At 38.0% G+C, this 15,521-nt stretch overlaps 1 protein-coding gene across 2 annotated transcripts; it reads left to right on the top strand.

Moving 5' to 3' along the window:
* Positions 1-9,354: 9,354 nt before the first annotated feature.
* LOC115810911 (uncharacterized) lies at positions 9,355-12,137 on the top strand. 2 transcript variants are annotated; one of them, XM_030772952.1, is made up of 6 exons: positions 9,355-9,419; positions 9,543-9,647; positions 10,168-10,196; positions 10,345-10,545; positions 10,940-11,124; positions 11,861-12,137. In XM_030772952.1, coding segments are annotated over exons 2-6 (630 nt in total). In that variant the 5' UTR covers positions 9,355-9,419; positions 9,543-9,645; the 3' UTR covers positions 12,074-12,137. The 2 variants fall into 2 exon arrangements, with proteins under 2 accessions (XP_030628812.1, XP_030628811.1); XM_030772951.1 differs by lacking the exon at positions 9,355-9,419 and having other exon boundaries at positions 9,625-9,671.
* Positions 12,138-15,521: the final 3,384 nt, after the last annotated feature.

The raw sequence follows: 15,521 nt of genomic DNA, 5'->3' as shown, positions 1-15,521 counted from the left end.
TTTGTATAAATAATTTATAAGAAGTGTTGTGTCAAAACCTTTCCTCACTGTCACACATGAGATTAAAAATTCAAACAAACTGAGGGCTCCTGCTGCATAAAAAAAAAATACAAATCAGTGTGCCAATGCCAGTTAACAAAAACTTGTCTACATAAGAAGGGATTGTAAAATTATCCTTTACTGCAGATACTTCATAATTAATTAAATTAGTGAAATCTGTATTATTAAATCCTTATTACACCCAAAAGTCAATCAGATGCACATGAGTTTAGTTGGATGTGAAATCAGCAGCTTACAGTCGAAAAGTATCCTTCATACTGAATTCTGTATTATAGGTCATGTTTTGCTCGGCTATGGGAAAGGCTTTGTTGGGACCTGTCACACCTCTTTCTCCAACTCCCTGTTATTCGACCTATCAGTGCTTGGCTTCACCAGCTCATTAACCCCCGGCCTATATAGCTCACTAACTGGTTTTCGAGTGCACCTGTTGCTATATATACTTCTTTTGTCTCCCTAGTCTTTGCAAATCTGTCATTCTAAACAGCCAGCTGTTCCTGTTCTTGTTCCTGTATTTTGACCTATGCCCGATTTGGGATTAATTGCTAGCTGAGGAATCAGTTATCAACTGATAACCGTGTAAGGAACTGCCTGTTAAGTGATTTGACTCTGGATAACAGATTAAAGTCAGCCCTGCACATGTATCCAGCTTTTCTGATTATTCATGATAATGCCTTTATGGCTTATTCAGAGGATGTAGTTTTCAGAAAGAACTCATAAGTCACTGGCCATCTCTTCACCTCCTAAAGGAATGTACTAATCCTTCTTCACACCTCTTGCACATGAAACACTCTGTTTGTTTATTTGGAGCTCAACTATGCATTTCTCCTGGCAAGGAAGACACCTGGTCTAGCTAAAACTGATTGTGTTTGACATATTTACTGTATTAATGGACAGCAGATAATAGATTAATGAAATGTATTTGTTTGCTTTTCTGTATGTTGTATGTGATAGAATTTCTAAACTAAATAATGCAGTTTATGTCACTGCAAGTAAACTAAGCTCATCTGAACTGATATGAAAGTGATTGAAAATAAAGTCACAGTTGTCTGGTTGTTTTACATGATTTATGTTAAAATGATTAGGAATATGAATCATTCAGATTTTGTTCTTTAATGAACTGAGAGACAGTTTTGTGGTAACCACCTGTTGTATAGACTGATGTTAAGTTGAGAACTAATAATGTGATGTGTGATTTTTCAGCAAGAGCCACTAAGAGCAGTTCCACATTCACTGTAGTACCAAATACTGCATTTCACAATTCATGGTGGGCACTCTACCCAAAGGTCAAACATTTACTCAGTTTGACTGTACATAATTTGGGTGATTACCTGTTAATTACCTGTTTTAGCCTTAAAACTGACTAATGACAATGTGTTGGTGGGAAAATGTCTTCAGGCAATGCCTGGTTCTCTCTCTATTCTGTATAGGTTTGTTTATGCATCTCTTGATTTCCCTTAGTTAACCTTGGAAATCAAATAATTGGTTGCACTTGTTTCTGGTTAATCAATTCCTGTTATGTTTTGTATAAATACTCCTAGATTTCCCTTGTTTGATGTGTGGAATTGTATTGTTAATGTGATGTCTAGACCTGAGGTCTGTATCAAGAATCCCCAAATCCCCTGAATTCCAAGCAGTCTTTTGTTAATCGGTTTGTTCAAATAAACTGGTCTAATCTGCGCCTGCATCCAGAATCGCCTTCAGTTCATGACACAAACTCATAAGCACTTTTTCACAAAAATAGGCAAAAGATTTCAGGTCAAAGTATGTCAGAATTTTTTTTTTCATCTACAGCATTATAAAATCTTTGCTTGGATCTTAAGCAGGAATATTTATATAATTTCACTGAGAGAGGCACTTAAACAATAGACATGTTTAACAGTCTAATTTCTTATGTCACCTTTTCGAACAGAGATATTAATCCCAATGCGTAGGCAACAAAAAGGAATTGTATCTTTAATGAAATTGAAAAATAAAAAGATCCAATTTCCAATTCTTTAAAAGCAAAAATATAATTGTAGATCACTGAAAGCATTTTTTTTCTTCTTTGCCTTTTTTTTTTTTTTACAAAGTTGACAATGACAAAGAGGTAGTTACTTGTTCCTGTATGTGTTTACATTCAATTTATTCACTGAAATCATCTTAATTCCATCCAGCTCTCAGCTCAGTACCATCAAATGTCTTTAAGTGTAACTCACAAACACATCCCTGAAACAGATATGCTGTTACGGTAACTGTTCTTTGTTTTGCATGTTTTTTTGTCATGAGATATTTTTATGCATACAGAGTGTCATTTAGGTAAACGGTGAACTGGTTGTTCATCATGCAAAACAATGATTATTATATTGCCTTCATGGCTGGTGTAGTTTTTGGACAGAAAAAAATCTTCCTTAGCCACAATTCTGTTCGGTCATTCTCATTCCACATCATTCCATTTAACCAGCTTGCACATCCTGGTGGCTTACTGCCTGAACTCTGAACTGTTACACATCTATGCATCCTATTGGCTGTCAACCAATGAGAACACAGTACATAGGTGAATAACAATGAACAAACACAGAACAGATAAACCTGAGATAAACAGAGAGCAACCCAGCAATGCATGTAGGCTGCTGTATCTTATAGGTTGTTCATTAGACTTTGTATCCAGTACAACACAATGATCTTCTATGTGATGCATTTCTTTTTAATCAGAAGACTTAATGTATGAACAGCCTTAGTTCAAATTAATGAAGAAAAGGAAATTCTGCAATATGATGCACCGTCTCAGGATATTAACAATTAGCCTATTGATAGGGTTTGTCAAATGGTTATGAACTGGATTTAGATTTGCTCAACAACAATTTTTAAAAGGTTGCCACCCAGAATAACAGAAGTCATTAGAAAAGAGGTCATTTGCTGTACAGGTGTTCAGCAAGCAATAATATTTGATGCAATCTGTTTGTAAAAATTGCTCAACTTGCTCTAGTTAGCTTTATGAACACTACATAGCAGCGTAATCTGGGTTATGTGTATTGCTTGCAAATTGCTTTAAGGTCTCATTGCCTTTTGCTGGAAGATATATTATGGGAGAATATAAGGTTCAAACTGGTGAAATAGTTCGAATTGGTGAAATTGGAATCATTGGTGCTAAAATGGCTTACGTGCTTGACATCAGCATGTACTAAGAATAAAATGTAAAGTATTATGTAAAATACAAAAGATATGGAACATAATAGCTATAAAAGCTTTGTTTTATTTTATTATATAATTATGTTATTACACTATTTATTATGTACTATTTTAACAATTACCTTTGTATCTATATGTATCTGTTATGTACCTTGTCTTTGCCCTTTGTCATCCTTGTTTCCCTTGTTTCTCTTGTTTTACCTGTTTGAACAGGCCTCCAGTCAAAGGACTGTTTGAGGAGGTACACATAGAGTCAGACTATTGTTCCACTTTTATTCATTTAGAGTATGTTCACACTTGACTTGTTTGGTGTGAATTGACAGGATTCATGGGCGCCTGCAGCCATACAGCTGTACGCACAGTACATACCATGAGATTCCCGATTTGTGAGCAGGGAATGACATGGTGACTGCCTCTGAGTGTTTACTGATATTTACAGATCAGTGCAAGTCCACTTCATATTTCTCCTCTGTCTAAACCCTCTTCAATTAGAATATGTGATTGATGTCTGGTCTGTTGTCACCACTACCATAGAAAAAGCTGTAAAGGAGGTTAGTGTTGTCAAACTTTTGCCTTTTATGCAAATACGTGCATTAGGGAAATCTGACTGGTTAGCTGATGTGCAGGATCTTAAATTATATCTTTTCAAATGTGGCACTTTCCCCCCAAATAATCACCAATGACAGTCCTACACTAGCTAGTTCATGTTAGAACTAAGAGCACAGCAGATTTCTACCCCAACATTCACTGTGTGCTGAAAGTCCTGCTAACTATGTGAGTGTCCACATGGCCTCTGCGAAACGTTCATTTGTATATACTTATTTATGCAACACGACAACAGATGGCAAACTCATTGGACTTGCCGTTATGAACATTCATCCTAAAATTAATACAGACAGTGAGGAACTGCTCAAACAATTCGATGTGAGGGGTTTTCCAGAAAGTGGGTTTAGTGAAAAGTCTGAGTTAGTTTGCTCAGAGCAAGTAGTAAACTTCCTAAGAGAAGAGCCTTATGGCTTTGTTTTGCTAGGAGAATGAAGCCATAGGGCTCTTCCATTACAAGGTTTACTACTTACCCTGAGTTAACTAACTTTCTGGAATACCCCCAGGAGAAGGAGAGTAAACTTCAAATAGGTGGACCAGATTTAATTATTCATTAATCAATGAGTAGTGTTTCTCTCTCTCAGCTCTCTCTCGATGTGTGTGGTGTGTGTGTGTGTGTGTGTGTGTGTGGTCAGGTTCAGGTGATAAAAGGCAGTTTTGGTTGTGTCCTTGATGTGAGTGATTACCGAGAGACTACAGTCAAAAATCACACCACGGTTTTTAGCTGAAGAGTTTTGAGAGATGATGCAGTTGTCAAAATTTAGGGTAAGATCACTAAAAAGATGCTCAGCATTTCAGTCTTGCCTGCGTTAAGCATCAGGAAATTTTAAGACATCCAACCCTTAATAGCACAAAGACATGCCTCAAGGTTAGCCAATTCAGAGCAGTCATTGTGCTGGATAGGTAAGAAAATCTGAGTATCGTCAGCATAACAATGGAAGTTAATGTTGTAACTACGAATAATGTCACCCAAAGGGAGCATGTAAATAGAGAATGGAAGAGGGCCAAGGACTGATCCCTGAGGAACACAATAGTTAAGCTTACGGTATTCAGAGGTCACATTATTATAATGGACACACTGCTTCTCTCAGAGAGGTAAGATTCAAACCAAGAGAGTGCCAGGCCAATTATGCGAATTTGGTTTTCCAGGCACTTTAACAATATAGCGTGATCGACTGTGTCAAATGCTGCACTCAGATCAAGCAGAATAAGAATAGAAGTAGCACCAGCATCCATGGCTAATAAAAGATCATTTGTTATCATTTGTTAACACTTGAGGCCTGACTGAAATATTTCAAACAGACTGTTAGAGGACATATGGGCTATCAGCTGAGCAGCTACAATTTTTTCAAGCATTTTTGAAAGAAACGGGAGATTAGAGATCGGCCTATAATTATTTACGGCTTCAAGGTCAAGGTTCGGTTTTTTAAGTAAAGGTCTGATCATGGCTGTTTTGAAAGAGGAGGGTACAACACTAGATTTAAGTGACATATTTAGAATGTTTAAGATTGCTGGGCCGAGATCCAAGAAAAGCTCTATGTAAAGTTTAGCAGGTAGAGGATCAAGGAGGCAAGAAGCTGGTTTAGCAGAGTACACCAATTTGGAGAGTGTCTAGAGAGATAGGGTTAAATTGAGTTAAAGGGTGCACATCCTGACTAATCTTAGGCGCAGTAACGGAGAGCGTGCAGGCAGTCTGATTTGATTAATTAATTTGAATGTTATGATGAATTAAGTCTATATTTTGCTAGAAAAATTTAACAAAATCGTTTGCAGTAAAAGGGCTAGATTAAGGGGAGTACTTCTGGGTAAGTTTAGATACTGTATAAGAAAGGAACTTGGGGTTATTTTTGTTAACATTAATTATTTTCGAGTAATGCGCGGATTTGGCTGTGTAGAGAGCGCGTTTATAATCTATCAGGCTGTCGTGCCATGCAAGGCGGAAAACCTCTAGTTTGGTTGTCCGCCAGTTTCATTCCAATTTCCTTCCTGCATCAGCGCGCAGGTTTCATTATTAAACCAAGGTGTTAAGTGTTTACGCCTATTTTTATAGTTAATGGTGCTACCATATCTAGTACATTACGAAGGGTAGAATTTATGCTGTCTGTCAAGTCGTTCAAAGATCTTTGCTGATCATTGAAAGAGTTGAGCGCAGTAGGAAGTAGATCAGCGGGCGCAGCAGTGGTGGAACCTGCAAACCGCGGTAGAGACAACTGGCGTGAACAGAAGAGCTACTTGGAAAGTAATAAGAAAATGGTCTGAGAGGGCAGCAGAGTAAGGAGAGACAACAATGTGAGAGATATCTAGTCCGCGAGCTAGAATAAGATCTAAAGTGTTTCCACTGAAATGAGTTGGTTCGTGGACATATTGGTTAAAGCCAAAATTGTCTATGATAGCTGTAAAAGCTTTATTAAATGAATCAGAATTGTTATTGATGTGGATATTTAAGTCCCCCAGTATCAGGATTTTATCCACTCTAGTAAGAATAACAGAGATAAATTCAGAAAACTCATCAAGAAATTGACTATAGGGCCCCGGGGGACAACAGAGCACTGCTATGAGAAAAGATGAGGCAGTACCATATTGTTTCACGGAGAGCAACTCAAAGGAGTCAAAATTAGGTAAACTAAGGGTGTTAGGAATAAATTTAGTATTATAGATTAGAGCTACACTCCCACCTTTCTTTGCTGCCTTAACAGCAGAGGAAAAGGAATAGTTAGGGGGTGAAGCTTCATTTAAAAGGAGAAGAATGTCTAGCTTTAACCAAGTTTCACACAAACCCATCATGTCAAGGCTAAGATCACTGATCAGGTCGCTAACAAACAATGTCTTTGGTGAAAGCGATCTTATATTTTGAAGTATTTTGATACAGGATTAGGAATTAAGAGAGATTTCAACAGAGAGATAGGAACAGAAACCAAAGTCCAGCCTACACTTCACACACAGCGTTGACCCTCAGGCCCTGCTGATCACAACACGCTGTGAGGAAAACGTCCATATCCTTCATGTTATCAAACAGAGACACGAAGGGGTCCTTAGCTTCAAGGTCCTCCCCCTCCAGCGCCACCCTCAAGGTGTTCTGCTGGTCCTCTTGATCCATTCGCAGGAAGGCTGTCCTGCGAACATCCCCGGGTTGCTGTGGACCCACTGTACAGCCAGGAGGAGGTCTTTTATGACGCTGGGCTCCTCCTTCAATAAGTAAAATACCTGAGGTTGGGATTACCTTGCAACATCAGCTGTTGGTGTGCCGTTACCATACATGAATAACAACAACAGATAGACCAGCTAGTCAATACATGCAGCAACAAAATCCTGGATGGAAAACTGAAGATGGCTGTCAGGTGAGTGCTGGCCAAACCTTCAGTGGGTTGCTGTGGGTATGTCTGTGGGGCAGCCTAAGAAGAGGCTCTAGTCTTCCAGCCACCAGTGCTTTTGCCTCTTCTGTCCAGAAGGCAAAGCCCTGTCCATGCCTTTTGAATATAGTGTCAGTATATGAAGCAGACCAATGTTTTCCTGTTTAAAAGTTACCCTACCCTTCAATGGAGAACCTCTCCATGAGCTGAACACATCAGCACTTCAAAATGGATGGCATGTCTCTCTGTAATACACGTGTAATGTTGGTGAATTGCAGTTCAATTTTTGTGTGTGCCTAAGTTAAATGAATTACAATTTACTTCCGAGAAGTCAAATGGAGCACCAGTGCAGATGCAGAGGGCATACTGTGAAATAGAGAGAGTGGTAACGATAACAGTGGCCTTACATAAACAGAAAAACATTTTGTAGAAATTGCAGAAGTTTACCATCAGCATGAAGATCCCGCAGCAACTGCCGTCTGCTGCCTGTAGGGGAAATGACTGGAGAGACAGTCACAGTCATTCAAATATGGTGTTGATAATTGAGTGTCACATCTAAGACAATGTGATGATAGATGCAATATTCTGTGAGACTGTGCATTACATTTAGATGTGAAATTATAACATGACCAAGCCCCAGGAAAAATGACTTTGTAAGCAGATGTGAACTTTGAAATGGAACAGTACTTCGGCCGTGACTGATGACGTTTCACAAGTCCACAAGAACGCCAAGTACAGAGAAGAACGCATATTGAGAAACGGCTCAGATCAAATACCCGGACGTGTTCTTGATTCATGGGTTTTATCAAGGATGCATCAGGAGGTGACTTGTGTGGACTTGGGGAGTCAAGTTTTCCACAATGCATTTCACCTAAATTTCACAGAAGTTGCGATAATGGCAGCAGACAAGCTACCACATAACTCTAAGTTTCGTATTATGACTGTTGTTCTGTCATCAAATGTAGTTTTTAAGATTTTTCAGGCAAGAAATTAATATTTCAGAATTCAAACATGGGTCAGTAACGCCTCCTTGAAAGTCTTAAATGTTTGGAGATGTGACAACTACTAGCGGACCAAGTGAGCTCCAGAGCCTCTAGCCAGTAATACCGCTGCTGTTTCAAATGCAGTTTGAGCGTACTGCGTCCCCGCCAGACTCCCGAATTGAACTTGCGAGTCCGAACTCCTAAAAACGGGAGAGCGTACTTAGCATACTTCATATTGAGACACAAACTATACCCGGAAACACAATCCGTTCTGCACATGCGCATACCGACGTAGTCGGACACACAACTTATTTGCACCTCGCATGTGTGAACATCTTATCCGGAAACAACTGGCAGTCCCCAGCAAGACTCTTTATAATGCTTGCTCTAGCACAGATTTGGAAATGTTTCTATATCTATGTGTTATAGAGTGAGCAAGTGACAGTCATCATTTTGTATGCTGCAGATTAGCATTTTTCCAAGTTCTGGTTTATTAAAAGATGAGTAATGGGATTTTGGAAAATCGATAAAATAACGCCGTGGCTTGACCCGCATTCAATTCTGTTCAATAAAACGCATGTGTAGATGGTCTCCGTAAAGACTTAAACCCTTACATCTCTGAAATATGTCTGTTGTCACCCCTCTGCTAGCAGAGAAAAATAACAGGACTACAAGCCACTTAGCTAATGCGTCATCAGTTTCACAAGATGAGCTGAAGCTAACCTTGCTAGCTCTAGAAGCTAGTTTTACGGTACGGGGATCACAAGTGTTGTCGCAACAACCATGCAGTTAACTTCAGTAAATATCGATTACCTAAAGATTTTCTCTTCATGAAGAAGAGTATGAATACATTATCAACGGGAAATGTGACCATACACCAAAACAGTGCTTAAACAATATACATTTATTGAAACACACAACAGTTCACCTAATTACACCATTTCCCATGATTAAAGAGAGGCGACGTAAAAAATCACACATGCGTGGAACGGATTAGGCAGTGTCGTAGAAGAGATTAAATTCTAAGCATGCACACATTTTAGCGCATGTGCAGAACGGATCATGCTTCCGGGTACGAATCGTGGTTTTACAGTCCTGAACAGTGTTGATGACTGAAATGGGGTCGACTTTCGCTTTCGGTGTCAGTTCTTAAAGACATAGTCAACTCAAACATTACCATTTGGCCGTATTTTAACGACAGATCAACAGAATGGTCACAGTGTGAGAATCGCAGAACCAGCCGTAGTAGATAGCGGTAAGATGGACTTGTACTACAATATTTTTGATTTGATAGTAATATATGCACAGCTTTGATGTGGAGATCCTGTGCAAATCGACTCACTATATCATGTTGTCTGTCTATCGAATTATTCCACAGGAAACACTCTAAAGCGACAATACTCTGGAACGACTGCAGTCTGCTGCGATTGCTTATCTGGTGAAAATAACTGCAACTGTGAGGCAAGCCTAACCAACAAAAAATGTAAGCCATGATCTGGACAACATTGTAAGTCAGTGGTTAATTTTTTGCAACGTCATTTCAACATTCTACCTTTATTTTAGCACCCGCTTTAAGTCTCGCACTTTATAGTTTGGTGTTGTTTAAAATGTTGTGTGTGCAATGGATTCGATCATTAGTTTCGGCGAAGCTTATTTCGTTTTCGAACACATTAACTAAAAACAGTGCAATGGCTAAACGTTTAAGACGTATTTTTTACCCAGAATTCGTGTAAGTACGCTTATTAAGAACAGCGAATGTGTAAATAAGGTGCTTGAGGATGAAGGACTCGGATCGATGAGGTATTCCGTGAACTGGTATGTAAAACAGGCTATGTGTGGTACCTCATGACTTTCGCTGAATTAGTTCCAGCTTTTAAACCATAAACAGCTGTCGTATAGAAACGCTGATGTGAGATTTTGTTTATCTATTTATATTGTGTTTACATGTGACGACCAGTCTATACCCGACGAACCGTTTTATTTCTTTTTGTTTTGGACTCTAGGATCAATCTGTTTTGGACTCCTGGATCAGGTAATCACACTGTCTGAGAAATAATCCCCATGTTGTGTATTTGTCATTCTCATTCAAGACTGTAAGGCTGCTCATGATTAGTTAAAATGGCATAAATGTTTCCTAGCAGTATAACAGTGCGTAATTCTTCCTTTCCTGTATATAAAAGGTCCACAGAAGTTGAAATACGTCACAAAAATCTGTGGAAATACGTTAAATGTCCATGAGGATTTCAAGAGACGACTCCATGAGAAACTAGAGTGTCTGTGTGAGGTCGACTCAGAGATGGAGTGTGATTTCATCCTGGCCTTTTGTCCAGTTGTGTCACGGGCTGGAACAGACATTGAGGCAGCACTTGAGAAAATTCCAGGTAAATCTTCACCCTCTTGTCAGAGATGTTTAGATTTCACAATGACACAGATTTAATGAAAATAAAGAAATAAATAAATGAACACCTGCATTATTCACACACCCTTCCACAAGACTTTGCTCTATGTAACTTGTAAAACTTCAGAGTGGGTCATAACAGTAAGTATTTTGTACTGTATTAGGTCACAGTTCACTTTTATTAGAGTTGTCTGTAGAGCCATTAGTATCGTCATGCACAGGGGTTTACAATGCAATATGTTTATCATAATGGGTTCAAATATGAAAAAGCATGCTTTTACGTTAAATGAAATAAGATTTATAATATTGTTGCCAAACCTTGAAAAAGCTTGTAAGCCCCTCTTGACTGTGAATTGGGTTTTGTTTGTTTTCAACAGATTTTAAGCCCTCTGTTCTAGTGGTGCTTCACTATACTCGTGACTCAGATGCCATTGTACCAGACTGCAGCAGTTACACGACAAACAGAAATATACTTACTGCTGTTAATTGCCTATTCCATGAGGACTACGGTTTACTGAGATGTCAAAGGAACATCAGTGCAAGCCATCAATGTGTGCAAGAGGTCTGAAACACAAAACCAAAATTTTTAAATTGCTGATGTATGTGGCAAAATCAAAGTATGTTGGAACAGTTGCTGCTAGATCCTCCTGGTATGGGCAAATCCTGCATTCAAACCAGACACTTCATGTGGACAACAAAAATACCAGATGTGATTTATTTTCAGAGGAAGTATGTAACAAAAAGAGACTACACTAAAACAAGGCTTGTAAAGTGTCAGCTTAATGGAAACATAGTGAGGTATCATTAGATACAGATAAACCTGGAACAATATAGATCAACAGGACTGCCCCAAAAGTTAGTATCAGGAGTCAAAGTCAACCAGATTGTGTCTCATACAAAAGTAATCTTTTAAATCTTCCTCATGCTTGAAAACTCATTGTTGAAATGACTATGGACATCAGGCATTTCTACAGCATTTGCATGATTCACTATACAAGCCATGGTTCTGAAATAACCAAATTTTCACAATGTTTGCCTTTGACACATGCCACCAGCTGAGGTGTGCAAAGGTGGAATTGGGAAAATCCCCTTGAGTATCTTATACAAACACAGTCCAGTGATGAAGTATGAGAAGTCAGGACATGTTTAGATGTGAGAGCCGTCCTAACCTGATCAGACATGTGCATTATTATTATTGTTGTTGTTGTTGTTATGGTTGCTTCTGCTTCTGTTGTTGTTGTTACATTGGTGGTTGTTGTACAAATTTGTATTATTTTTCATTTTATTTTGTTTTACAGCTGCGTAACTGTTTCCCTGTCACTGAGCGTGGCGTTAGCTTTTGGCAGTGGTGGGTGTTATTGGCTCGTGGCATCAGCCAGCGTCTGAGATGGAGGACGATCTTGAAATGTTCCTCTATAATCCTAATTGTGTATGTTCAGCAGTACATTATGAAAGTAACAGTAAACAATGAACAAACATTTGAATTAATACTTAAATACTCAACAGTGTAGATCCAAAATATTAAGAGGAATTAAATTAAGGTTTGAGCTGTAGTCAGGGCAGTTTGGATGTTATAGGAGTCCATTGACATATTGAGATTTAATGACTCAGCCTTGCTTCACTGACCTAGCTAAAGAATCTAATTATCATAGCAGACAAAGTGTTCATCATAGTGTGATGGAGGATGGAGTCTTGAGGTACCTGGTTGGGATATAGATCTGTAACATAGATGAACCAGGTTGTCTTACCACACATTAAAAAAATGCTATTCCACACAGGAGGGAAAAGAATGGGTCCTTTGTCATTTTTATCAAGGTCTTCCTAATAACACTAACTGAAATCTGAAATTACAGAGTTTTTGAATCAGTAAAATGTTGTCTCAGTATCAGAGTGAAGTAAGGACAAGCAACCTGGTGGAAATATATGAAATGTGCACAATGCACATTACAGATGCACAAATGTTGTCAATACATGACTGAACAGGACAGTCAACACTAATTTAAAGAAACTAATATGAAAAGAGATAAGCAGAAAAATGGTAGTATTCAACTTTTTTCAGAAGCAAAACCTGCAGATCAAAGACTATAGAATTAAACCTTATTACAGTAATGTTGTTTAGAAATTTATGAACAAAAAGGATTATCTTTCCATGTTACTCTTTCAGTTAATGGTTTGTTTATTCAGAAAATGAAAATTATCTGGTAACATACAGGCTGAGAAACCACATTAATGCATGATAAAAAGCAATGAGATTGTTTGACTTTAATCACATCTTTTTATGTATTGCTCCTTAGGTCTGCTTTTGGGATATTTTATTACAATTGGTAAGTTTATTTAAAACAAGATTATGATCTGATTCTTAATTTTCAATTAAAGAAAATGTTAAAGGAAAAAATTTAGGAGTACATTTAAACAGTCCACACAAACTACTTTTCATATCACAATAATGAAATAAAAAGAAACTGTAAAAAGAACAATGGTGCTTTATTTTATCAGACTATAATACCCCTACTCTGTTCTTTTTTATTACTTTAAACTTCATGACGTGGCCATGATATTAATATGACTTATATTAATAATTTATAAGAAGCATATTTTAAGCCCTCAGCCACTCTCACTCATGAAACTTAAATTCAGACAAACTGAAGTTGCCTGTTGTCTGAGACAATATTTTAATCATTACACCTCAGTCTGTGGTTGAATGTGAAATAATGCTCCTTTCACAACTGAAATTTTGCATTTCAGGGTACCTGGTGATGCAACACAGAAAAATCTTCAGCAGCCCTTTGAATAATTTTTGAGATGATTTAGGATTTGAAAAAGTGATTGCCAATCATTGGCCACCTAATGGAATATACTAATACCTCCACACATCTCTACACATGAAACACTCCATCTGTTCAATAGTAGGTTGTTGGGAGGCAATAGGAGGAGAGACTTTTTACATTGTAATACACTCAAAAAAAATTTGTTGAATGAACACAAATTGACCATGCCACATATTTCCATTTAAATGAATCAAGTGAAACTAGTCTGTCTTTATTACGCTCTATGGCCGCCACATACATTTGTGGATGAAATGTAATCATTTCATTTAAGTTCAGTTTATTTGCCTTGCTTTGAATCCAAATGTTTATCTTTAGTAGGCCTAAGCATAGTCAAATGAAGTAGTACATTGCTGGCTGTCCTACTAGTATTGGTCTTCTTGAATGAATAAATATGACATTTGTTAGCTTTACTAATGTAAGTCATGTTACAATTACAGTTGCTTTCAACTAACTTATGTTGTGGGAGGGGACTACATCTTTCACAAAGACAATTACATTCACAGTACACACTTAACATCAAAACTATCACAAGTATTCATTAGTACAACACAAAGACTAAATGATAAACAATACAAATACACTTCCACTAGACAGAAAAAGGACACATAAACTGAACAATAACAAACTGAGTCTGAACAATAGTCCATCACCCCAAGGCATGCTTGGAAGCTCTGCACATCTATCGGGAGTATGGAGCATGCGCAGTAGCTAGCGATACTTGTGTCATTCATCCAAAGTAACTCATCCTCCTTGAATCCATATATGTTGATCTAGTTCATCAGAATTTTTGTTGCTTGACATCAAACAAGCAAGAACGAATCATGTAACAACTATACAAACATATTTATATTTTGGTAATAAAACACACGCCTTTGTTGAGTTTTCTGAGTGTACATGTACTAATAAATGTTTCACTGGTTGTGATATTAGAAATTGCATAGCCATTCCCTCTGCTTTCTCTTTTCTCATCCTTCCTTGACACTTTCTCTTACCCACATTCCTCTGTCCCTTTGATCCTAGTTTCTGTCTTTCATGGCCCAGGCCTTACTGCATTCAGGACCAGTGCACACCAAAGCAAAAACCACCCGTTTTAACACCTAACAGACACCAGCGTCAACAATTTATCACAGCAATCCCGTAGCATTTGGTCATAAATTGATAACAATAAATTCTGATCAATGTCAGATCACTTCAGTGGATAGTTTTCCCTGAGGATGTGTTACGGGTCCCAGGGATGGGTAACACCGTAACAAAAATGAAACAAGTTTCAGTCAAAATCAAAACAGGACAGCACCCCCTGACTTAATCCGGTATTAAGCAGGAAGAAAACAAGAGCAATGAGGACACGGTGCATCCAGTTTGTCCCAGATTGCTTCTCTGGCTGTTGTATTAAACAACTCAAAACAATGTAAACAAAACATAACACATTTCTGTCTCATGGATTTCAACTCCTCTTGTTTCATGCAGTTCCTACTAGAACATTACTCAGATAGTTTCTTTTGGTTAAATGTGCATCTTCACAAGTAATAATTCATACACGTGCAGTCATTCAAACATGCATACTGAAGGTAGCAGGGGTTTGTTATTGTCTGTCATTAGTTGTTGGTCTTGTTGTGTGTAATGCCATTGTGTGTGTGTGTGTGTGTGCTTTAGGTGAAACCCCCTGTGCCTTGGTTCCACCTAAATCCCAATTTATTTAACATTAGATAAATCCTGTACCGGTTTAATTTGATTGGTATAATAAACAATTACGTTTGCATTTCTGCTCTCTGTATGTGATAAATCATTTGCTAGTTTATTGAACATGCTGATCCAGTAATTAAGCTATCTAGAATTGTTGAATTTGAGGAGCATTATTGTATGTGCTACACTGATCCTATTATTTGCTATATGTTGGATTTTGGATCAATGCTAGTTTCAGTGTTCAGAGCGCTGAACTATAAATAGTTTTTCAGAATAACCATAATTTCACTGGGTTGAAGTAAGATTAAGATTATTGTAAGATTAAGTAAAATTGAGGGTGGCACGGTGGCGCAGTGGGTGGCACTGTCGCCTCACAGCAAGAAGGTCTCGGGTCCCTCTCGACACTACATTTCAGACACTGCTCTACCGGAGCTTTACAAGAAGGTCC

Source organism: Chanos chanos, chromosome 4, assembly GCF_902362185.1.
Source record: "Chanos chanos chromosome 4, fChaCha1.1, whole genome shotgun sequence".
Taxonomy (NCBI): domain Eukaryota; kingdom Metazoa; phylum Chordata; class Actinopteri; order Gonorynchiformes; family Chanidae; genus Chanos; species Chanos chanos.
Note: the sequence above shows the minus strand (reverse complement) of the source record. Positions and strands in the feature narration are given on the sequence as shown.

Excerpts from the sequence above, each read along its gene's own strand:
- LOC115810911 (XM_030772951.1), top strand. Across the intron at positions 10,197-10,344 it reads GTTTTGGACTCCTGGATCAG|GTCCACAGAAGTTGAAATAC; the intron begins GTAATCACACTG and ends TGTATATAAAAG. Across the intron at positions 10,546-10,939 it reads AGCACTTGAGAAAATTCCAG|ATTTTAAGCCCTCTGTTCTA; the intron begins GTAAATCTTCAC and ends TGTTTTCAACAG.